The sequence below is a fragment of the Cavia porcellus genome, unplaced genomic scaffold (assembly GCF_034190915.1).
Source record: "Cavia porcellus strain 051 isolate PalLab524CR breed Dunkin Hartley unplaced genomic scaffold, mCavPor4.1 scaffold_12, whole genome shotgun sequence".
In the NCBI taxonomy this organism is placed as follows: domain Eukaryota; kingdom Metazoa; phylum Chordata; class Mammalia; order Rodentia; family Caviidae; genus Cavia; species Cavia porcellus.
The window spans coordinates 37,925,725-37,951,926 of NW_026947495.1; the positions used below are offsets into that span (position 1 = coordinate 37,925,725).

The following is a 26,202-nucleotide window of genomic DNA, read 5'->3' on the forward strand; positions in this document are numbered from 1 at the left end:
ATGTGAGTATGGCTTAACAGTAGCAGGGCCCACGAAAGCAAGAAATTCATCTTTGTATTCATCCACATGGCAGATGAACTGCAAGGTGTGTACAGGAGGTCCAAAGCAGCAACAAAGGAGTTTTACCCATTAAATGCTCAGTAAAATTTCTAGGTATTTAGGGGGGGTTTTAAAAAAGTTTTCTTCTTATTTTTCTGGTAGAATTAGCCCAATTTAGGATAATAGCAGATTAAAAAAAACCAGATTTGCAAGTGTTAGTCAAGGTAGTAAGTGAATCATCAGATTATTCATTCATAGATGATGATGATGATGACTCTGACATGGCCATGTAACATGGGAGACCAGACAGGGAGATTAAGCCCTAACTGGTATCTTCTGTGAGCACTAGAGAAAAACGTGGCTTGAGTGCATGCTGACATGCTGCAAGAAAATCAGTACATCTGAGGTCCTGTTTTTTTACTCTGAAATGTACCAAGGATGGTGGGAAACAGATGAATGCCGTTTTACTCTGCTTGTGCCTGTGTCTGAGTGAAAAGGGGCTCTTTGACAATGGGAGACAAGGGCCCCTTGGCACCCAACACTTTAGCCTAATTCTGTGTCTCTTTCTGTATCATTTTTGTCATCCCTTGGTCAGATACAAGCACATATTTTGGCTCCTTATATGAGTCAAAGTATTTGTGATACTGAAACGGAGCAAGACAACCAATACAGACACAGGGAGTGCAGACCTCTGATTCAGATGATAAAGAAAACATCATGTGAGTACATTTTCGACTCGTCAATGATACAAAATAGTTACGCAACCAAATGGAATGATCCAATGTTAGAACTAGATCCAAAAATACAGTGAGGATCATGGCAGGGTGAAACCTATTGGATGGAATACCAGCACTGCCATTCAATGTCGGAAACTGTAATAGATGAAGAGGATGTAAAAAATACAAACAGAGAAATACAAGTAAAATGTTTTGTAAGTACTGATAGTCATACTCAAAAACATGTTTACAATGAAACATCTCACTAGCTGAATGAAAAGCATTCATAAAAATATATGCTCTGGGCGGGGGGGGGCTGGGGATATAGCTCAGAGGTATAGCACTTGCCTGGCAAGTGCAAGGTCCTGAATTTGAATGCCAGCACAAAAAACAAACAAAACAAAACTATTCCCTAGTAGATGAAAGACATTATACTTTCTCTGTTTTTTTTTTTTTTTTTTTTTTTGTCTTTTTCCTTTTTATCGATACCAGGGATGGAACTCATGACTGCCTGCTTGCAAGGCAGGCGCTTATGCCACTGAGCTAAATCCCCAGCCCCGAAAGACATTATACTTTCAATTTAGAAATTTATCCAGCACCTAGGTCTTTATTTGTATAGTAACAAACTGAATAATGTTATGAACAGATTTATTATTCCCATCTTCCAAACTAATTGGAAAATGACATTTGACAATTGGTTTACTAACCTGAAATTGAAGGTATATTTGTTAACAGAGCAGAAGTTGACCAGTGTAGGAACTATATATAAAAACAAAACAGAAATTCCAAATGAAATGCTGCAATTACAAAAGAGAACTGTATAGTACTGTCAGCAACCCTTTCCATGGTGCAGGTTATTTATCTGAGTCCCCTGCAATTAGCCCCCAATCTTCTATCTGAAGTTATAGCGCACGATGAGAAAAAAGAGCAAGATACCAGAACTGTAAGGAAATGGGACTGTGGGATGACCCATGTTCTCTGGAAACAAAGACCAAGAATATCCAGCTAGCTACTATTTTATTAGCCAGTGCAATGGGAGGAGCCTAGAAGTAGTGGTTGAATTGCAATATAACAATATAAAGAAAATAAAGAGTTATCACCACTCCTGGGTATTAGTTCTCCCTGTACTGTCCTCAGCAGACCTTATCCTGCTCTATGAGCTTCACAATCTCACTGATCACCAAGATTGCAGCAGTGACCTTGCTAGAGAAGTGGGATTCTGGATATTCCAAAACCAGCCCACAAGGCAGGGCCAAGAGGGTCTCAGACAGATTCTGTATCAATTTATAATTTGAGAGCTCCAATATACTACTGTCTTTGGATTTCAGAAAGATGTAACACTGGCCTTGTATATGGGAAAGAAAAACTGGGTACTGCTGATGCCAACACTGCTATGATAGAAACACTGACATAGAAACCTTGACAAAACTGAAGCCTGAGATAGAAACTTTTTATAATAAAGCCAAAGGTGAAGTAGATGTTGTTGATAAGTTAAACCACAACTATGACATCATTCAAAACACAAAGTATTGGCCAATGGTTGTATTTTACTTGATCCTAAACAGGTATGGCATAGTTTGATACTTTACGAAGGAAATAACAAGTGCAAAAATATCACAGTGAAATTCTCTTAGAGGACTGGAATTGGAATTCCGAAGCAATCATTTATACCAGAGGCAGAACAAAATGTTTCTGCCCAGGGAATGACACAAAAAATTGTGGAGCACACTGGGTAAGCTTATAGGTAAAACACTTAGGTACAGCATCACAAAGACCTACTATGACAACTGGAAAACCAAAAAGATGTCAACTGTGCCCTAAAAAAAAGTACAGGAAAGCAAAATGTGCTATCAGTGTAAGCAACACTTGTGCATAGAACATGTAGTTGTCATGTGTGAAGACTGTCTTGGGTGGGACAGTTGAAGCAAAAATTATTTCTGTGGTAGACTTTTGTTTCTATTTACATTGTAGTTGATACAGGTTTTTATTTATGATGCTTTTTTTTTGCTTTTATAAGCAAGTAAATAGCTGATGTGAAAATGCTGATGTCTATGCCATGCATGTGTTACACGTTTGATATTTTATTATATTATCTTACTTTCCTGCTAACTGCACATTGTGGAATACAATAGAAAGCTCCTGAAAAAATACAAAGACAAGAGGTGACAAGAACATCTGCCACACAGAAAAGGAAAGCTAACCACATGTGTTGTCAGCATAAGATGTGTGTACAGAACACACAGTTATGATGTGTAAAAACTGCCTTGGATGTGACAGTTGGAGCCAACATTGTTTCTGTGATAGACCTTTGTTTGTATTTACACTGTAGTTAACATAGGATTTCATTTCTGATGTAATCTTTTAGGTTATGTAGCCAAGTACACAGCTGATGAGAAATTGTTGATGTCTATTCTAAACATGGATTACAGAAAAACAGGGGAGAATTGTTTGATGGAGAAAATAGAGAAAACATAGAATACGTGAAGCAGGTTCAAAGAGAGTACCAGGAAACTAAAAACTCTATTGAAAGCTGGCATAACAGCTTGAAAGAAACTAAGGATAGATTATCAGAACTGGAGGGCAGATTTGTAAGGTGGGAGCATGAAATGAAAAACTTCTTAAAAATAACAAGAAAATAAACAGCAATAGTACAAAGGCTAGAAGATGACAAGAGGATCTATAACCTAAGAATTAAGAACATAAAAGAAGGGACACAAACAAATAAACTACAAAAGCTATTCACAGAAATAATCAAGGAGAATTTCCCTAATTTAGCAAAACGTAAAGATACTCAGATGTATGAGGCATACAGGACCCCAGCCACCTACAACCCAAACAGAGCTACACCCAGGCATACAATAATCAAAATTCCAGAAATCCAATATAAGAACAGAATATTAAAAGCCGTCAGAGACAAGAAACAGATCACTTACAAGGGAACACCCATCAGAATTACAGCAGACTTCTCGGCACAAACCATCAAATCACGAAGAGTGTGGGGGGAATAATTCAAGCTTTGAAAGATAACAACCTCCAGCCAAGATTGATATATCCTGCACAACTGTCCCTAGAAATTGATGCAAAAACAAGGTGTTTCCAGGATAAAGAGGAACTAGGGGAATCTGCAACCACCAATTCAACTCTACAGAGATTAATGCAGGATATTCTAACAATGAAAAATACCAAGATTCCAGAAACAGTGGCAGAGAGGCCACAATAAATGGAGTAGAAAGCGAAATGAAGAAGACAAACTGACAACTAATGACAGAAAAAGAGCTCAACAGAAATGAGGCAGAGAAGGTTGGATGGTAGGAACAGCCATTTTGGAGAAAACAAGGCATCATAATAGGTAGTGCTGATTTAATATCCTCTTGTTTTGAAGTCCCATCAAGCTTTTGTTTTTCTGTCTCCATCAGTTTTAACTTGTTGTATATTATTGGATTTTATTATATATGATAATATAAACAAAAACTTTTATAGACAAGGAGATTATACAGAAACCATTGTTCATTTTCTGTTAGTTGATTCTAAATACCCTGTAATACTTTCATTCTCTTGAATGGTTTGACATTGTCTTAATATGTTTGATGCTACAGTATACGAAGTTATACCCAAAGATTTTAAGGGAAGAGACACCATGGTACCTACTATTATGTCGAGCTTATCTTGTGCTGAAATACTATTTTGCTTAAATGGCTATGTTTTGACCTGTGCTGTTTTGTTATTATGCCCTCTTTTTAAAATCTCAATCTCCTTTTTATTATCTATTTTTTCATTTTTATCCTTTTAATCAAGGGAAAAAGAAATAAAAAATAGCAGGATATATTATAGTAAAAAAAAACATGGATTACATGTTTTGATATCTTATTTTCTTGCAATGTACAGATTGTAAAATACAGCAGGAAACTCCTGACAAAAGAGGAAGATAAGAGAGGTGACAAGAACAGCCTACCACACAGAAAAGGAAAGATAAGCTGCCAGTTTAAGCAAGATGTGTGTATGGAAAATGTAGTTACACTCTTCAAAAAAAAAAGTAGTAAGAACTGTGGGAGTAATAAAACCCAAAATGTGTAATTGTCATTGTACAAAAGAAAGGAAAGGAAAGTGCTCTAAAGGATATAACTGCATATATATTTAAGTGTATAAGATAGATAACCATATTACTGAGTTTTGTTGGATCATTGAACAAAACTGTTTGCAAGTCCACTTTATATGCTTTAATTTTGTAACTTGAACAACTATTTCTAACATAGCAAAATGTAATCTATTAACTAGTGATTTCCTACTGTTTATTCTTTCTGAAATTCTGTATAACTTGTGCCCTTTTTCTGTTTTTTTCTTTTTCTCCTTAAATAAAATTAAAAGAAAATGTAGTTATCATGTATGAAAAGTGCCTTCAGTGTGACAATCTGACCAAATATTATTTTTGTTGTAGAGTTCTACTGGTATTTTCACTGCGGTTCGTATAGTGATGTATTTCTGATGTTATCTTCTAGGTTTTGTAAGCAAGTACACAGCTGTTGTTAATGTTGATGTTTATTCTAAATGCACCATACACATTAAAAACACAGTATTTTATCGATATTTTATAGTCCTGTTAACTACACAATGTATAATATAGTAAGAACCTCCTGACAAAATAGCAAGAGCACTGAGATGACAAGTATATTCTACCAAAACAGACAAGAAACCAAAGCACATGAGCTGTTAGCGTGATACTTGCGCATGGAAAGTGCTTTGTCATGTGTGAAAACTGCCTTAGGTGTGATAAATGAAGTAAAGATTATTTTTGTTTTAGATTTCTATTGGTACACTAATTGCTAAGAAATTATTCTTCTTGTTACTTTCTAGACTTTGTAAACCAAAACATAATAATATAAAATAATAACATAAAAACTCAATACTTTTTTGAACGTTTTTTCAGCTAAGTACTCATTATTTAATATAATAAATTTTATAAAATTAAAATTAATATAGAAATATACTAAAGAATAAATGTCTGTAGTACACACCCTCTATAACATGCCTTTAATACAAAACTGGCTTTGTGCTGTGTTAAAAAACTCCTAACAAAGAAAAGACCATATTCTGACAGATTCACTGCTAAATTCTTCAAGAAATTTAGAAATGACTTAATGCCATACTCCTCAAACTCCTAAATGAAATTGAAAGGGAAGCAATACTCCCAAAATCATTCCCGAATGCATTACATTGATACCATAACCAAAAAAAGGATCCAACCAAAAAAGAAACTACAGGGAAATTTCCTTAAAGAATATAGATGCAAAGTTCCACTACAAAACACTGGCAAAGAGAATCCAGAAAGTCATAAGGAGATTATACACCATGATCAAGTAGGCATCATCCCAGGGATGCAGGGATGGTTCAACATATGCCAGTCAAACTCTGGAGTGATGTTGCAGGCTTGCAATTCCAGCACTCAGGAAGCTTAAAAAGGAAGGTAACTGTTGAGTTCCAAGGTTAGTCTGGGCTACAAAGTCAGTTCAAGGTCAGCCTGAACTGCAGAGTGAAACCCTGTCTCAAACACACACACACCCATACACACACATGCCAATCAATAAATACAATACACCACATGAACACAAGCTAAGACAAAAATCAAATGATCATCTCAAGAGATGCAGGAAAAGCCTTTGACCAAGTCCAACATTTGCTCATGATAAAAATACTACAGAAAACAGAAAGAGGGTCTCCAACTCAATCTGATAAAAGCCACCTATGACATGCCAACAGCCAACTTCATACTAAATGATCAAAAAACTGAAAAGCTTTTATGCTAAAATCAGAACAAGACAAGGACATCCACTATCGCCATTCCTCTTCAATATATAGCTTGGAAACATTAGTCAGAGCACTTAGATAAGAATAAGAAAAGAATATGGATAGGAAAGGAAAAGTTAATTATTTGCTGATGACATGACACTCTACATTAAAACACCCCCAAAATTCCACCAAAAGACTCCTAGAATTAATTACCAAATTTGGCAGCGTAGCAGTCAACAAAGTCAACACTCAAAAATGAATAGCATTTCTGTACACAAGTCTCTAACTCACTAAAGATAATCAATATCAAGAAAAATAAATAGTAAAAATTAATTTACCAAAAGAAGAAGACTGATACACTGAAAACTGTAGGACTCTGAATAAAGAGATGAAAGAAAATATCAGAAATTGGAAAGATATCCCCTCTTCATAGATAAGCAAAACCAGTATAGTGAAAACAGCCATACTTCCAAAACTGTTACACAGATTTAATGAATAGCATACCTACTAGAGCTAGATAAAACAATCTATTTGAAACAAGAAGAGACCTAGAATAGCAAAAGCAATTCTGGGCAACAAGGAAAGGCAAGTGGTATTACAATCCCTGATTTGAAATCATACTACAAAGCTACTGTGATAAAAATATCATGGCCCTGGGGAAAAAAAAATACAGACCCGAGAATCAATGGAAGAGAATATAAGATAAAAACAACTCCAAGCACAATCCTGATTTTATCACAGTATGATTTCAAATCAGAGATTATGATGCCACTTGCCTCACTGGAAGAAAAAAGCCTGAGAAAAATGGTCTCCTACATGTCAAAGATTAAATCTGGCCTGTATCTCTCACCACATACTAAACTAAAACTGAAATGTACCAAGATCTAATTGTTGAAACAGAAACAATCTGCTGGAGGATAAAACAGGTAAACCTCTTGAGATACAGACAAAGATTTCATAAACAAAACCTCGATCATATTGGAAATACTACAAAAAATTAACAAGTGGGCTCTCATAATATTAAAAAGGTTTTGGACAGGAAAAGAAACTACCAATAGAGTGATGAGACAACCCAAAGAATGGGGAATAAATTTTGCCAGCTGTTCCTCAGGCAAAGGACTAAATATGTAGAATATATTAAGAATGTGAAAAAATGGACCCTCCCCAAATTTAAAGACCCATTCCAAAATTGGGCATCTGAAACAAACAGATACTTCTCAGATGAAGAAGTACAAACACCAAATAAATTATGAAAAAATGTTCAACACCATTGGTAATTCAAGAAATGCAATTAAAAAAACACTGAGGAACCATCTCCAGAAAGAATAGCTATCATCAAGAAATTGACCAAGAATAAGTGCTGTCGGAGAGGCTATAGGAAAAAAGTAACGCTTTTTACTGTTGGTAGGCATGTAAACTGGTACAACCAATATGGAAATTCCTCAAGAAACTAAGACAAGAGGTTCCACTCGATCCAGCTATTCCTCTTCTTGCTGTCTTCCTGAAAGTTAGAAACACCATCCTACAGTGATATATGCACACCGTGCTTACAGCAGCCCAATTTATAATCGCTAAATCTTGGAAACAGCCTAGATGCTATCAAAGGATGAATGGATAAAGAAATGTAGTTTTTATATACAATGGAGTACTACTTTGCCATAAAGGATAAAAGTGAGACATTTTTAGTTGATGGATACACCTTAGACCATACTTTTAAGTGAAGTAAACAGGACACACATCCTTAAATATCACATTGCTTTTCTTGTGGAGAAACTGAAAGTGCAAATAAGAATCAAAATTGATGACATTAGAAAGTATGAAGAAAATGGTCAAACAGGAAGGGAGTTAAGGAAGAAAAAGGAATGAAGAGAATAAGAATAAAAGGAGAATAAAGGGCTGAGGATTTAGCTCAGCAGCACCAGTACCAAATGAATAAATGAATGAATGAAAAAATGGAAGCACAGCTTTTGTAAGGAGGGGAAGAAGAGGTGAAGGGAAGGGAGGAAAATAGGGGAAAAAGAAGAATCAAGATATATTATGTAAAGATACAAATTTCCTATCATAAATGTGATTATTATGTATATGAAAAGTATACAAATAAATTTTAAAAAGAATATGATGTTTATAACAATGTATTATTTAACTGATATTTACTGAGATTTCAAATGTTTTTAATAAAAAAATATGTGAGGAAATGCATATGTTAATTAGCTTGATTTAGTTCTTACTTAATATTTACAGATATTAAAACATGCTATAATTTTTTTGTCAATTAAATATTACAAAGTACATAAAAAACAGCATATATGTCAGGGACAGGACTTGAACCCAAATGACTCAGCTGTGTTAAAAAGGAAGTACAAATACATTTCAGTAAGTTAAAAGATCAGGCATTTTGGCAATATTTTATGCTATATTCATGTATTAATTTCATATAGTGCCAATCACAAAAATCAACCTGCATATGCTAATAGGTCTGCTGCTGTTCCAGATCCTGACAAACAGCAAACAACTTCTTCACTGCGAAGCCTGCTAGACATGGCCATACTCAACAAACAAGCTTTTGTTTCCTAACACCGAAATTGGGAATTATAGAAAAGTGAATTCCACAGATGTATTGTCCCTTAATATCTCTTTCTTCGGAGAAAAGTAGTCATCCTCACTGCTGCAGGAAACTTTTTAGAATGCTCTTATAGCGTCATAAGGCATTTTGTTTGAGAATCTTTATTTTTTTGAAATGTTTATTTCATTCCATAGCTTTTTGTCCTTTAAACACAAGAGGGAGGTAAAAAGACTTCTTAAGCAATATGAAATGATTAAATGCCCTGAGCCTCAAAGAATTCTGGAGTATTAAAAGGATTGTTACAGAAATAGAATGAGCTATTTTATAATTTAAAAATACATGTATATTATTAATCACAATATCCGACAGTGGAATTTAAAAATGGCCAATATATAGTGAATTTAAGAACTGTACTGTTTTTAAAGAGAAGCCACAAAACTAAAAAAAAAAAAAAAAAAAAAGTACATAATAATTTTTTCAGTTTTTAAATTAAGCTGTAAACTGTATAACACTATATGTGGTAATATAAGAAAATAAATTCAACTGTGTTTAGAAGAAGAATATCAATTACTTCTATTTTCTTATGATACTGGATTGTTGGCTTGCTTACAACAAATTAAGAAAAAAATTAATAATGTATTTCCTTATCTAGAATTAGGTCACCATATTTTATATTTTATTGATACTACCTTCGATTAAGATTTGGTGGCATTAAAGGACCAACTGCCTCCAAAGACAACTTGAAGGAAGGTACCCCAGAAGGATCAGGCTTTTATGATTAGACTTTCACGGTAAGAATTTTCTTCAATTTAAAATATTAAGTTTTAAATATTAGTAATACAAAGACATTATGGAGCGATCTATCAATATAGAATACATTAATGCTAAAGGCTCCCAATGCCAAAAAGCCATTCATTTACTGGAAGATTTTCTTTTTTCATATTACTGAATGTAATTCAATGCTTCTGTTTTATCATCTAGTAATCTAAACACTTTGATTTACTTGAGATACTTTTAGTTACCTGTATGTTCATATACACTTTTAAAAAAGCTGAGTAAAAATCGAGAACTACTTACTTGGATAATTTATATTTATTTATACTTCATCTATAATATTTTTCTTGCCAAGAGTCTTTATTTTTTATAAGAATGTTTTAACAATATAGAAAATGTTTTCATAATAGTAATTTTTCTTTGGTACTGAGGATTGAAATAACACTGATTAATATTTCTTGAAACTGAGATGCCTGCATTAAAAAAAAATAAAATTAGTACCTATAGATGGAAATTAAATCTTTCAAAAGCTGTCAGTGTATTAATCTAAGTGTGGTATCAAACAACTTGAACCCTCTTTATATAACACAATGTTTTTAATCTGAGAGAAGACAGAGATATGCTATGATATAGTCACCCAAGTAATGGAGCTTCCTGAAGCGTAGTTTTTTTCATGGTACAAATTACAAGATGAATGGATTATTAGGCTAAATCAGTTATTAGATCATCAGTGGTAAAGAGAAAACAGTACACAGAAGGATAACAGTAACACAAAAGAATGTTCATAAGAAATACCAATTCAGAACAACATAACTGAACCTACTGGAAAGAAATTTTCTTTCCTTTTTCTTTTTTAGTATAATGAATAATTAACTTTGTGACTTATAGTCAATTGGAAAATGGATTAATTTCACACAGTTACTTGCAGAAAAATACTAGTGGGGTTTTTATAAAAGCTGCATAATTTAAATCTGCCTTAGTTTTCCAGTTTCTCTGACCACTAACCTCTCATATGGACAATGTCACAAGACTTAGAGCTTCAGTGAGAAAATGAAAACAAAAACAGGACACATTTATACTACTGAGAACTATCAAAGGGAAATACAGTATTTTTTCAAAAGCTAGGTGCTTCAAACAATGCCTAGAATGAGGTAAACACTGAAAACTGAGGTAGGACAGTAGAGATAATCTATCTGTTAAAATAAGTAAAGCAGGGGAAGAAACAAAAAGAAGCCATGTCATAGTGGAATAATCTTAGCACTCTGAGAGGCCGAGATAGAGTATCTCAAGTTCATGCCCAATTTGTGAAATTTACCTACTGTCTCGAAATTTTTAAAAATTTAAGAATTAGAGATATATCTCTGTGTAAAGGCCTTGGGTTCGACTTTCAATACTACCAAAAAACCAAAACAATAACCAAAAAAACACCCAAAATCTCACATCTTTTTCTTCTTCACTGTTTCAATGTTTTGGTCTTGATTAATATTTATTTTAAGAAGTAAATAATTTACCTTTATAATACATTAGTAGAGTTGGTTCTAAGCAGTATAATGTTTTTCTGTATTTACACACAAGATCAAAAAGGTTCTGATTTATAAACTGGCAATCAGCAGTTAATTTTCAAAACATTTTAAAATTCAAGACATTAAAAAGTTCTTAACCAAGTAACTATAAAGAATAATGGTATTCAGCCCATGTGTATCTATGCATAAAACTATCGAAGCAGGTTACTGCATCTTACAATGATAAAGAAAAGCTACATCATTCACTGAATAGCCATATATATATATAAAATGAACTATTTTTAAGTACTGTATAGTATTTTGCCTATTCTTAAATATTTGTTTATAAGGTTAAGCTCCCTATGTTACTCAAATTAACAGTTTATTTTGGAAGTTGTTAATACAGAAAAGTCAAAGCTACATAGAAAACATGTACCTTTAAGATTTTCTTCTCCTATCCCTAATTAACCCGTAACATTCCTAGGGACCATTGCAGTACAATACAGTTACATTTTAGTGAAGTTTAGTTGTAGTGAATTCATCAACAATGAGATTCCACTGTTTATAATAATTCTTCATAAATCAAAACACCTACCAAGATGGCAAATGTAGTATTCTCACTGAAATCATTCACCTTCATAAAAGTGAAGAAGTTCACTATTATTTTTTATTAAATGCCAAGGCTATGAAGGTAATAAATTATGATTAGAAACACAAACAATTTAATAATCACTTTAAATCAGTTTCTCAAATTTTCAACATAATCATCTGAAAGAACTCTTTTGAATTCTAGTTTCTAGGTCTCAATCACACACTGGGGACTCTACTCAATGTTCCCTGAATGACTGCTATATCACCAGGTTCAAGAACCGTTTTATTTATTCTACTGGCTCATATAAACAAATGGCAGTGTGGTTCTGACTTTTCACTGACTTAGGTCCTTCTAAGTTCTGACACAGAAAAACACTGTCACTTACAAAAGTGTCTATACCTAAAGTTGCCTACTTTCTAAGCCTATCTGCATTTCCCCATGACAAGTCTCTACAACTTAAACTATTTGTAAAGAATGGGATATTAAAAGATAAAATTCTAAAATATATTTATTGACCATTACTTACTACATTTGGAATTTTATATTTTAAAAACCATGTTAATCAAAGCAAGATGAATAACTGAGTAAATTCAATACTCAATCATGTGTAGCATCATACTTTTCACTTTTCAAAGAGTGCTTTATCATAACTCCTCATTTTTACCTTAAATTTGGTAGCTTCTGAAGCACATCGTTTACCATGCCTAAGATTTCATCAATAACTGTTATTTACCTCTTTGGAGGTCCTAGGATTAAACCCAGGGCTTCCTGTACTCTATGCTCATTTTTTACCACTAAGTCACTAAGATACCGGCTCCCATAAGTATTATGGCTCTTTCTCATGATGCCTTCCTCAGCTTCAAAATTTCAATCAGAGCCTCTATATCTACCTGACTATACAGTGCACTTTTTACTAATCTTGTTTCACTAATAAAAACAATGATTATTTAGTAACTTTCCATTATGAGACTTAGTAAGAAAATTAAGTGCCACTAATTATTCTCACAAATATTCACCAATCAGATATCACAAGCTTTTCAGCTATGGAGATAGTACATAAGGATCCCCACACTTCAGCAAGTCTAGCCAGCTTAAGTTCCCCACTGATGACTAACTGTATTTGCAGTTTTTCAGACTGACAGAACTGAACTAGGGAGGGAAAGAGTCCTGGAGGAAGACTTAGGGAAAGATCCTCACGGAAGACTTTTTTTTCCCAAAAGTTTGGTCAGTTTATCCAAATAGCTCTCTGCTTGATGATTAACAACAGCACACAATATCTACATTATGACATAATTATACTGAACTTCAAATATATTGCCTTAAAAGAATTTAGAATGATCTATGTCTAAAAACTATAGCACAAGAGACTTGTTTTAGAACATTATATCTCTAAGAATAAGTTGCTCAATAAATTGTTGAACTGACAATATATTTCAAAGTCAAACAGATTTTTATTTCATCTAAATAATACTGTCACTCTAATATTTCAAGTCACAGATTTTAGGCACAAGCTATTTTCAGGTGTGTAAAACATCTATTTTCCAGTAATAGTATTAAATAGTGAAACATTTCATGATTAAGTTCTTGTGTTTCAGGAAATTAACAATATGACCAAACGACATAATTTGGCATATTTGTTTGTGGTATGTATGTGTGTGGGTGACATATAAACATATGAGTTCATGCCTTTAGTTTTCAGGTATTTAAGAATCATTTTCACTACACTGAAACACAAATTTTTATAAAAAGGCATTTCAACTGATGTGGAAAACAGGTATATTCTGAAAAAGTAAACTGTTTGTATAAACACCTTGTTCTGTAATTAATAAGATAACCAAGTAGCTACAAGTCAATGCCAGAGGTTTGCAATCAACCTAACCCAATTGATCTTATTTAGTGTTTACTTACAGCAAGACTAGTAAGCATTATAATGATGAAGAAACATACAACTTGGTCTCTACCCTCAAGAAGCTTATAATATTCTTGGAATAACATATCCCTATTAAATAAGGCAGTACAGGTTCAAATCAAGGGGAAATATACAAACTCATAAAGATAAGAGGCATTAAACATATATTCTATTCTGTACAATAAAAGCTCGGCATAGGCATTTCAAATGACTTGTCCAAGACCATGCAATTTACTTTCAGTAGTAAGACCTTTTAGGTCTTGTGGCCCCCACTTAAGTGGTTGGTTGGTTTCAACAAGAATGGTGGGGTGGGTTGGAGGGAAAGATACAAAAAACCTACACCAGAGTAGTTACCAAAGTCTCACTGGTTTTTTTTAGGACACAATAAATAGCACATGTATGCATTCGAGAAGAAAATGGTTAATATTCCAGAGGTTCAGAATTGACAATTCATTTTCCTTTGAATATGTATCTATACTACTTATGTTTTTGTACATATCTTTCTTAAGGCCATATGTTGATTTTTCTCATTAAAAATTAATACACATTTAGAATAAAAATTTTGGAATTCCATTAAAGAATCATGTGGATAAAAGTTATGAAGCAAAGTCAAACTAGAAAATCTCTAATATCCAATCTTAAAAATATTGAGTGTTTCCCAATACTAGTAACACACATACAAAGAACACTTAAAAAAAAGTGTCTTAGGGCCCAGGGTGTAGCTGAGTGGTAAAACGTGCTTATTAGTGTGCACTAGACTAGGCTTTGATTCCCAGCACCACACACATGCAAAAGTCCTAACAAAGGCCTAGAAAATTCTACAAAAATATCTTTACAACTTTATCCTTGCATTCAGGAGCTAACAGGCAAACAAAACCTCCAAATTTCTCACCAATATGCCAAATGTGAAAAAGAACAAACTGACAAAAATTCTAATTAACTCATTACATTCTAAAAGTAAAACAGTGTCAGGCTTCCAAGCAGAAAAACTTACAAAAGAAAAGAATAAATGCTGAAATATAATGAAAAGATATCTACAAGGTTTTAAGAGATTACAGCTCATACTTAGCAACTTCATATACATATTAGGTAAAAGGTACAGTCTTATCAAGCATGAATGAGTATTGTAAATAAAGTAAATAAAAGCTTTATTTGGGCTGTAGTTGTAGCTCAGTGGTACTGAATCTGCCTAGAATGCTTGGGGTTCAATAACCCAGCGCCACCAGAAATAAAGCAAGGATGAAAGGAAAGAGAAAGAGGCCCTGTTGAGGAGGGGGGTTGTCTAGAGAAGCCAATACTGCAATCTAGCATTATCTAAAGCAATTATACACACAAATAGAAACAAACAGAAACACAGACACATACCCTTGGTGACCTTTCAATATGCCAAAAGAAATAAAAGTAAATAATTACAAAACGTATGGTTACAAAAAAGGCAGAAAAAACTTGATAATATGGAAACAATTTATACAATAAAGATATGGAAAATGCAGTAGATGCCTAGGAGTGCTAATTTTCAGAGTAGGAAGACACATTTAAAACTGAAATATGTAACATAAAAAAGGAAATTTTAAAAAATAGAATCTTTTAGAATAACTTTTTTTTGGATTTAATAAATACCCAAAATTCAGCAAATTCCTATTTTGTTAAATTCAGGAAAACTGAATAAAAGCAAACCTCCTATTGATCTTGCCTTCTCTCCCCCTCATCAAAAAAGATCTAATACAGCTTTAAAATACTTGTCATTTAAGAACATGAATAATTTTCTATATCTTTGTATATGAAACACACAAAGCATATTCATATATCTTACTATTTTTCCTGTATTTAAGGTAAAAAACAAAAACAGAATTACAGAATCACTGATCAAATTGTTTGAGAAAAGTACCATAGCTAAATGATAAAACAATGTAGACAAACAATCTACCTTTTGACTCAAGTATTATAAAACTAGGAGCAACTTTTTTTTCTTTTGGTTATTGCAAACTGGATATAGTAGATATCTTACACAAGTAATGTTTCAATTGAAGTGACAACAAAGGTGAAAAGCAAAGTGAGATGACGCCTATGCTAGTGAGAAGAGCAAGAGACATGAAACTGAATACCAAAATCCTTTCAAGTGAAAACAGGTGCATACATATCTATTATTTTTAAAGTTATCTGATTTAATAGATAAAAAAGTTCTTATTCAGTAGTTCAATGGTATCTAGAGCAGTTTCTACAAAGAAAAAGGCATCCAAAAACTTAATATTTATCTATAAAATGAGAGCTAAATAAACCAGCTATTTTCCCTTGGTGTTTTTACAAAAAGATCATAAAATGTCACAAAGAGGAACTCAGGAGTCCTAAGAAAGAGTGCAATATCAGTTTAACAGTGAAGGTGTGCAAATGGTACCACATACTTACTTGCTTTCAGCTTACTAACACACAATGTTGGTAAATGGGCTAACTTAGAAATAATTACTGAATCCTCTTAATCTGCTCACTTTAATAGGTGTTTATTATTCAAACAATTTTCACTCTGAAAGTGAAATATAGTAAACCAAGTGTTCCAATGCAGATCTTTCTGGGAATGAGAAGTGGCTTCAAGTCAAGAATTTCAAGATAAAAGTAGGAAACTGCTTTTTGAAAGAAATGTGTTACACAGAAACTGTATTTTAAAAACTGTATCACTGCTGCCCCTCACACAAAGGACTTCTGTCTAAAACATATAAAGAATTAAAAAAAAATCAGACCCCAAAATTCAAAGACCCAATCCAAAAATGGGCATCTGAGATGAATACACAATTCTCAGATGAAGAAATACAAACGGCAAATAAATACATGAAAAAAATGTTCATCATCATTAGTCATTAGAGAAATGCAAATTAAAACCACACTGAGATTTCATCTCACTCCTGAAAGAATAGCCAAGATCAAGAAAACCACCAACAATAAATGCTGGAGAAGCTGTGGGGAAAAAGGAACTCTCCTGCACTGTTGGTGGGAGTGTAGACTAGTGCAACTATTGTGGAGGTCAGTCTGGAGATATCTCAGAAAGCTGGGATTGGAAGCCCCATTTGACCCAGCTATTCCACTTCTAGGCATATTCTCAGAAGAACTGAAAGCATCATACCACAGTGATATATGCACACCCATGTTTATAGCAGCACAATTTGTAATAGCCAGATCTTGGAAACAACTTAAATGTCCACCAACTGAGGAATGGATAAAAAAGCTGTGGTATTTTTATACAATGGAGTACTACTCAACTATAAAGAATGATCACATTGAGATATTTATAAATAAATGGGCACAGCTTGAGACCATACTCATAAGTGAAATAAATCAAACTCACATGTATAAATACCGAATAGTTTCCCTAGTGTAAGAAATGGTAAGAATACATAAAAGTATGTGGTAATCATGATTCCCAATCATATTGGTTAGAAGCCATATAATGTTTTCATTCATTAATGGGAATGGTTTTAATCTGGGTTGTTTGATTTTAGTATCTGTGAAAGTACGAACAGCCATTTTAAAGAAAACAAGACATCATAATAGCTAGTGCTGATTTAATATCATCTTGTTTTGAAGTCCCATCAAGCTGTTGTTCGTCTGTGTCCATTGGTTTAACATGTTGTATCTTATTATATTTTACTATATGCAATAGTATAAACAAAATTTTTTATAGGCAAAGTGATAATATAGAAACCATTATTCGTTTTCTGTTAGCTGGTTCTAAATACCTTGTAATTCTTTCATTCTCTTGAATGGCTTCACACTGTCTTGATATGTTTGATGCCACAGTATATGAAGTTATACTCAAATAATTCAAGGAAAGAGACACTATGGTGACTACTATTATGTCAGGTTATCTGATGGTGAAACACAATGATGCTTAAATTGTTCGGTTCTGACCTGTGTTGTTCTGTTACTATGTCCTCTTTTATCTCAGTCTCCCCTCCTTCTTTAAAAATTAATTTATTTTTTCTTATTTTTTTAATTAAGGGAAAACTAAATTAAAAAATAGTGGGATATATTATAGTAACTTTTTTGTTTTCCTACTAACCTGATTTGAACCCCAGTATTGCTCTCCCCATCTTGTTCTGTCTGATTATTCTGTTTTATTTGATAGTATCAAGTTTAAGGGTATAGGCAACCATTTTGAAGGCAATAAGATTTACTATGATGCCCATTATGGTTTGCCTATTATCTTCTTTGGAAGTCCTGTAAGGTCCCCAGTGCAGGTTTTATTGGTCTTGTTCTGTACTGTTTTGGTCAATTCTATTATACCTGATGATATAGGCAACTCTTTTTAAAATAGCAAGAGGCATAATGGTAACCATTTTTGATCACCTGGTATGCTATTTTTGCATCGTACTATGCCCATCCTTCTGTTCTGACTCTGTTTTGCTTAGTCATGTTTGGTTTTATTCTCTTCAAAAAAAAAAAGTAGTAAGAACTGTGGGAGTAATAAAAACCAAAAAGTGTGTTATTGTAACAAAGGGAAGAAAAGAAAGTGGTCTAAAGGATATAACTGCATGTATATGTAAGTGTGTAGGATAGAAAAACGTATTACTGAGTTTTTGTTGGATCATTGAACCGAACTGTCTGCACTCTTACTGTATGAATGTCCACTTTGTATGCTTTAATTTTGTAATTTGGACAACTGTTTCTAAGATGACAGTATGTAATCTATTAACTAGTGATTTCTTACTGTATATTTTTTTCTTAAAATTCTGTATTACTTGTACCCTCTTACTGCCCCCCCCCTTTTCTCTTTAAATAAAAAAAAAATGTATCACTAATTTTGGGACTAAAGTGACGCCTTAAAACAATTTCACATTTGTACATTAAAAACATAAACAGCTTTCCATTCTATTAACAGATAATCTTAAAAAAAACTGAGTATATCCATTTGTTCACATTTAAAGGCACACTACTCACCAATCATTTTGCAAGCAAGCTTATAATGGTGAAGATTAAATTTACTGGAATAATTGTTACAAAGATATTTGTGAAACTGGTGGATGAGAATAAAAAATGATAATTTAAAAATTCATAAATTGTCATGTATTATTTTAACAGCATTGTTCTGAGGCAAACATTTAAGGATCCAGCAGATGGGGACATTTCTTCTTGAAAAGAATTCTTCATAAAATAAAAAAGGGTGTTAACACTGGTTTTTTTTCCAATGACAACTTAACACCAAAGACAACATTACTATTACTTTCCCTTTAGTTTAGGAAAACAGTTAACAGTACAAGTTCTATGATTATTTAGCGTCTAACTTTGTGTAGTTAACATTATCCAGAAAAAAAAAAAAAAAAAAAAAAAAAAAAGGTAAGAATGGACAAAAGTTAAAACTTCTCCCCTCTTCAGAGAGGAAATATTCTTGCTTAGGTTAGTAGTCAAATAATGTATAACAATAGGTGTATTAGGAGAGCTTACTCGGTGGTTTTCATATTTTGTTACTGGTCTCTGAGAGAAACTAGGCCAAAAATTTAAGCTATTTTTCACACTATATTAAGATGGCACGTTTGTAGGGAAATAAACACAAAAATATATTTATAAAAAAAGGTTGAGGGTAGAGGAAGTAAAGGGGCTGTACGTGTAAGTTTGAGATGACAGTTAAGCAAACATATTTTTGGCATTTGCTAAAGGGATCAGTTAAAACTATGTAGATTTAATGAGCCATGCCATGACATAGTCTCTGGTGAAGTCTCCTTGAGAGGAATTCCAAAAGAATAATTACTTTATGTGATTTCTGGAAAAATTCTCCCACAGTGGAATAAACAATAAAAACAATAAACAATAAAAATCAGTGCCAATTTTATAAGATCAGTTCGCACTTTGTTTCATGAATATACATGGGTAAAATGTATTTACAACTACTTTCAGATTACACGAATGCAAGGTTCAAAAGTGTCAGTTAACTTGATGACATGGTATTTTCTTTATTGTTATTAGCACAAGAAATATTTTTCTGTCTAAATACTCAAAAATGATAAATTGAAACAAGACTTCTAATTCTCTAGAAAAGCTTTTCTTTCACTTCTGAGTTCAAACCAGTCCTCAGCAGTATGTCTGGAATCATACATACACATATACATGAGCATGATAAACACACTTCAGTTTTTTTTCCCTGAGACAATGTCTTGCCAAGTTAGTTGCTTAGGCTGGCCTCAAACTTTACATTCACAGGCTCTTATGCCTCAAACTCCCAAGAGCTGGGATTACAGTGAATGCTAGTATGCCAGAGTTACTAATTTAGTTTTAATTTTAAAAAGATTAATGCTTAAGAAGCTCTGGTTCAAAATGGATTAGACTTTATTTAAGAAACAACCGGGAAAGCTGAAAGAAAATACTAAGACAGAAACAAAGACACAGTGAGAATTTAGGCTCTGGATCTGTAGCTACAACAAATAATTATTATAGGATTATTATGAAATACATAAATACAAAAATCTCAATGAAGATCTACACCACTAGTTCTTAAGTTCACATCCTGTCTGGCTTTAAATAAAGGAAAACATACTAAAAGACAAAAACAAAACAAAACAAAACAAAACAATCTCACTCTCCTCAAAACAAAAAACTCACACAAAAACACCTTAAAAAAATAAGAACCAGAACTAGCTTCAGATATGGCAGAAATTATGGAACTTAAAACAACTAAGACTAAGGTTATATCTCTATCAGAAAAAAACTGTAATTTACAGATGGGTAATATAAGCAAACTCTAAGAAAGAAGCAAAAGGTAATATTAGAAGTCAAAAAACAATAATAATGTCTTTGATGAGCTCAATAAGGTAGCTAGGATTTAGAAAAGAAATATGAAGTATAAAGTTATGTCAGTGGTAATCTTACAAACTAAAACAAAAAAAAAATTAATGAAAAATTGGTAAAGATATCCAAAACCTGAGAGAGTTACAAAAGTTGTAATATAAGCATAGGTAAAAACATTGGCAGAAAAAAGAACAGAAGTATTTGGCCAGTGACTTGAGCTTTTCCCAAAATTAATTTAGAGCCAATCAACCACTGATCCAGGAATCTCAGAGAACACCAAGCAGGATAGATACCAAAAAAAAAAAAAAAAAAAAACTATTCTTTCTTATATCATATTATACTGAAACCACAGAAAAGTCAAAGACAAAAGGAAAATCCTGAACTAAGTCATAAAGAAACATCCTTGGTATGGTGTAGTAATGAGTATTTTTTTTAGAAACCACAAGCAAGAACTATGTAGGTGCTGAGAGACAAACCAAAACCAAACACCTAGATTTTACATTAGGTGAAACTATCCTTCAAAAATGAAGAAGTAGTCAGGTATGGTGGTGACCTCCTGCAATCTTAAGGTACACTGAAAGTTTGAGGCCAACTCAGGCAACTAAGACTGCTCAATATCGATCAATGGGACTTGAGGTGTAGCTCAGTTGTAGAGCATCCTCGGGTTCAACCACTAATAACTGGAGAAAAAAAGTTGGAGTTTGTTAAAATTAAGAAGTTCTGCTCTGCAAATGGCATTGTTAATGAAAACAGAGGATAAAATCTAAAATGTAGTCATGCGCGTTAGAAGCCATGTATATAAACATTAACTGCATTATTTATAGTTGCTAAAATTATGTTCATTAATATTAAGACTACTTAAATTGTGGATTAGTTTTTAGAAAAAAAAGGCTGCACTATACAGCCATTACCACACTGCAATGAAAAGATATGAAATACAGCTAACTATACAGACAAGGTAAAATCTTAGCAACATGAGAATTTTTAAAAAATATGAAGTAACATAATATGGAATCCATGTATGTATAGGAAAAAAACAGACAAAATTAACCCGTATTGTTTAGTAATGCTAATAGAAGGTTTATAAATACTAGAAAGAAAAACTGTAAATAATTACCATAAAAATTCTGCTAAGATACAGTCAGGGAGGGGTTAAGAGAGGGGATGGGTGGGGAAAACGTACTTCTTAGGACCCACCAATGTTCTAGTTCCTGACTGGGAGTGGCTATACAGTACACAGTTGTTCAATACATGTTTTACGCGATTCTAAATATTTGTCTTATCATAAAAGATTTAAAAAATGTGTCTATTACAAAGTAATTGCTTTGCTATATACTTTTTGAATGACAAGATAAAAGATATTTGGTCTTCCAATGAAAAAAATTAAGGCACAGAATAGTTTTGATTCCATTTGACAGGATTACTGTACACAAAGAAAGTAGTACTACACAATTATGCATAACTAGGGTCCATACTATGCATAATTAGTATGCCAAAACTTGTAGGAAACAATGTAGAAACACAGTAACTTTCATATTCCAGAGAACCCACACTATTCACATAACAATATGTAACAAAAATTTTAGGTTCCTAAATACACACATTATCCTTTAAATTACCTTTACAAAACGTAACAGAAAGATCGGAATGTTTTCAATTAAAATTGTACGAAATAAATGTAAAGCGAATGAGCTAATCCTTCAAATTACCTAGACAAACGAAAACTGAAAATTGGAATGTTTTAAATTGTACGACACAAATATGAAAAAACCCCACGATATTTCACTATAAAAGACAAAACACTTACTTTAAAATACAGAGAGGGAAAACTTTAACGACGCTCCTCTCTCAATCCTAAAACTCAGGATTCAAGAACTGCATACAAAATTCCATACATTCTTCTGAGAACAGGCATACATTTGATGCTGCAGCCACAACGCAAGACATAGAGGGAAATTCGACTATGTTCCCTCCCTGTTCCTTCCCCATACATTTCACAATTCAGACAGGTTCACAAGATCAGCAATGAAAAGCACTATGTGCAATACAAGCAATGTTACCAAAGAAGCGGCTCAAAATCTCACCAGATTTCTCTGTTCTCGGACAGGTCGCCCATTGTGAGCTCTGGAATGTCACCAGACTCACCTGCCCAGGCTCAGAGATCTCACTGCACTCCTATCCTCAGATCTCTCACAAATCTCACCTACAATCCCCGCATAGTGCTAGTCTTCTCAGCACTCACTACACTAGTCAGCGATTCATCCACAGCCTTCTGGGGAGGTCGCTACACAGAAGGAGCCCGCCTGGTTCTGGCCTGCCTGGCCTAGACAAGCCTGCCTCCTCACTGCTCTGCCAGTCTCCAGGCCTCCCACTTTCGACTCGCTGTTGGCTACGCGCGGGCAAAGACCTCCACTGCGAAGCCAAACTAATCAACTGTAACCTCTCACACGAAAAGTATGGTTTCAGAAAGGCAAAGCTGGGATCCAGCAACAGCCGCAACCTACTCACAAGCTCAGCCCGTCGCGTCGATTCAGCTTCACCAGCAGTTGCCAGCAGTACACAACCACTCCCGGCATACCCAGCGCAAGCACCGCCTCTTCTCCCAAACCCCGCCCGCCAAAGCACGTGACCTTCAGCCCCTGTCCACGCCCACTTCCGCTTCTCCACTTTCCTTAGAAGGGAGGAGGGAGTTGGGAATGTTAGAGTAGCCACTTCCTCCACCTCCCCGCCCCTACACCCGCCCCTGCCCCCGCCCCTGGCCCCCCCCCCCGCCTCTGCCCCTCTACCTCCTGCTACAATTTCTTCCGGGTCGCGAGAGCCTCTAAGCCTTCTGGGAAAACATCTCATTTCCTCCCCTCCCCCTCCTCCTGCCTTCAACCAACCAGCCTCCCGTCAGAGAGGGGCATGCGCAGTGAGTTTCTCCCGTCTCTTCTACCGAACCCCCCCTCCCCCCCAACCAGAGAGACCCCAGCAGCAGCAGCAGCTGATGATGAAGAGAGAGGCTGTTGCAGAGGGGGGGCACCTTTTATTTCTATTTTTAAAGGGACAGGACACTAATTTTACCCCACTTCAACCTTGAATTAAGGGGGGTGGGGGGGAAGGCGGCTCAATTCCTTCCCCCACCCTCCAGCCCTGAGCCCTGAGAGGGGTATTGAGCCTGAGAGAGAAGGGGAAGGAGTTTCTTCTTCTTCGAAAACCCCCATCCACGACTCCTACCCTCACACCCCTCCACTCGCCTCCCTCCCGAGCCCCCTCCACCCTCCTTCTCTTTGGCCGTGAGAGGAGGAGAGAAAGAGACCAAAAGCCTCTTAGCAACACAGACCTTTTGCTGCTGCTGCTGCTGTTGCTGCTGTTGCTGCTGCTGCTGCTGCTGCTGCTGCTGCTGTTGCTGCTGCTGCTGCTGCTGCTGCTGCTGCTGCTGCTGCTGCTGCTGCTGCTGCTTGGCCCTGGCTGGAGACATCTCACTACACCCAGGAGCAGCCACTTCCCCAGCTCTCCTCCTCCTTCTCCTCCTCCTCCTCCACTCCCCCCCCCCCTTTATTACCCTTTGTGTCATCCTCCACAGCTCCAGGGAAGGCACTCTAAAGTGGGGGGCAGGAAAGGTAAGTGTGTCTGTGGGGGCTTCTTCTGGCTCTGACTTTCACTCCGGGGCAACAGTGGCACCAAACCACATACGCAGTGGAGCTCTGGGGTGAGGAGGTGGTGGTGCTGGGGGGGTGAGTGAAGGAGGGGTTGGAGTGGGGAGGGATGTGTGAGTTGGGGTGCCCATCCTGTCAGGGGAAGAAGGACACTTTTATTTTTATTTGCTGTTGTCAAAAGTGGTTTCTCTCCTCCAGCTAACATCTGATTGTGCTTTGCTCCAGTGGGGGAGAATACAAAAACAACCCCCTCCTTCCTCCAATGAAGCGCCAGGGAAAGAGATAGAAAGAGGCACACTTTGTAGATGTCACTTAAAAAAATTCATTTGAAGAGCTTTTTTCTTTTTCCCCAAGAAAAGCTCTACTGCATTTGTTTCTGAGTGGGAAAATGTCGGGATCTGGATTGTATTGGAACTGCTTATCCATTTGTAAACCTGAGTGTTTTCCCCTTTTTGGTCCTGTATGTGATTTGGATATTGACTTGAGTGTTGGAAGACTTGATTTTTTTTTTTTTTTTTTTTTTTGCGTTACCGATCTAATTTCTCCATTTTTCGTTTTGTCTGATTTGCATAGTAAATTGCAAAATTTTAGTTGATAGAGGCCTTTGGTGAGGATATGACTTTTATTGCTTCTTTATGCTAAATATTTGTTTCATACATGAGTATATGAAGTCTAAAACACAAAATGTTTAAAGTTTAAATGCCAATAGTAGTAGGTTTTTCCCCACAGACGTTCCTAGTATTTATTTTCCTTAAGATGAAAAATATTAGCTATTTCATAATTAACTGTGTATTTTTCTAATCTTTGTAACTTGTCTGAACAGGTAATCCCCATTGAAAACTTTGTGTTGTTCTAGCTGCATGGAAGGCCTAACCTCTCCATCTGTAGTTTGGTGGATTGGTACCACTTTCAGTTTTAACTGAATTATTTATTTACTGTTGTAAATTGAGATGAGTTTTACATCTCCAGGGGTACTGAATCAAATTGCTTACTATATGGGGAAGGAGGCAAATTTTTAAAATATGTTTTCATGAGTCCAAGAAATCATGAGCTTATAATTAGTAATATATTACTTGTAGTTACATATAAATAGGAGAATAAATCCAGATTTAAGCTTATAAAAGAACAATTTGGATAAAAATCACTCTCCATTTTTACACAGTATGTTCTCAGTGAATAGTTTTCATTCAGTGCTGTATTTTATTTCACAAATGCTAGTAAGTATGTTTCTGATGTAGGCCTTCTAGGGTTTACATTGGGAAGTGGTATTTTGTTTACATTTCTTTACCCTTAGAGATGTATGCACAAATATTGTCTCTCACAACACACACACGCGCGCACACACTTTTTTCTTGTAACTACATTGCATCTCATAACTTATGTCAGCAAAAAATATTTGTCTGTAAAATAGCAATTTTGTGATCAAACTGGCAGTATGAAAACAGCAATTTGATCAGCTAGAAAATACTGAAAAAATTTAAATCTCGAAGGGTATTTGACATAAATATCATAAATACATGATGATGTTTAATTTTTTATTTTTTAATGACAAAGCCAAATCATAATATACATACTTAAGTGACTGAAAAGCATTGCATAGGCAGCAACTTGTTTGGTAAAATTTTAATTACCAACTCTGAAAACGTAGACATTTACACAGGAGAAAAAGCTATGTAGTAGTAAAAATATGGTCATATTTCTCTCATTGTTGTTATCAAATTGAATAGTTTCTTACCTTTCTCTGAAGTGTAATTGGTACATTTAAGCAGATATCTGTGCCAAGTTCAGGTTGCTATCCCAACATTAATACTACTATTCCAGATACACCTAAGATAATTTGTCCTCAATTTAAACCTCAGGAACCTTAATATTAGAGATACAAAGTAAAACTTAGTGAAGAAATCAATGTTAAGT

General features: G+C 34.7%; 2 protein-coding genes across 10 annotated transcripts in view; one reads left to right on the forward strand and one right to left on the reverse strand.

Annotated features, from left to right (window-relative positions):
- The window catches only part of Orc4 (origin recognition complex subunit 4), a 67,457-nt gene extending 43,251 nt beyond the window's left edge, over positions 1-24,206 (reverse strand). Inside the window, exon 1 of one of the 6 annotated variants that reach the window (XM_063259607.1) lies at positions 23,973-24,206. In XM_063259607.1, the coding sequence (XP_063115677.1) occupies positions 23,973-24,206 (234 nt within the window). Of the gene's footprint in view, positions 1-22,457; positions 22,620-22,734; positions 23,124-23,154; positions 23,331-23,972 lie in introns of those variants that run through there. The other 5 variants (XM_063259613.1, XM_063259608.1, XM_063259609.1 and 2 more) reach the window with 5 other exon arrangements.
- Mbd5 (methyl-CpG binding domain protein 5) overlaps positions 23,500-26,202 on the forward strand; it is a 407,001-nt gene continuing 404,298 nt past the window's right edge. For 3 of the 4 annotated variants that reach the window (XM_063259599.1, XM_063259605.1, XM_063259603.1), the window contains exon 1: positions 24,100-24,252. The gene's annotated coding sequence lies outside the window, so the exon portion shown is untranslated. Of the gene's footprint in view, positions 23,562-24,099; positions 24,253-26,202 lie in introns of those variants that run through there. The other variant, XM_063259600.1, reaches the window with a different exon arrangement.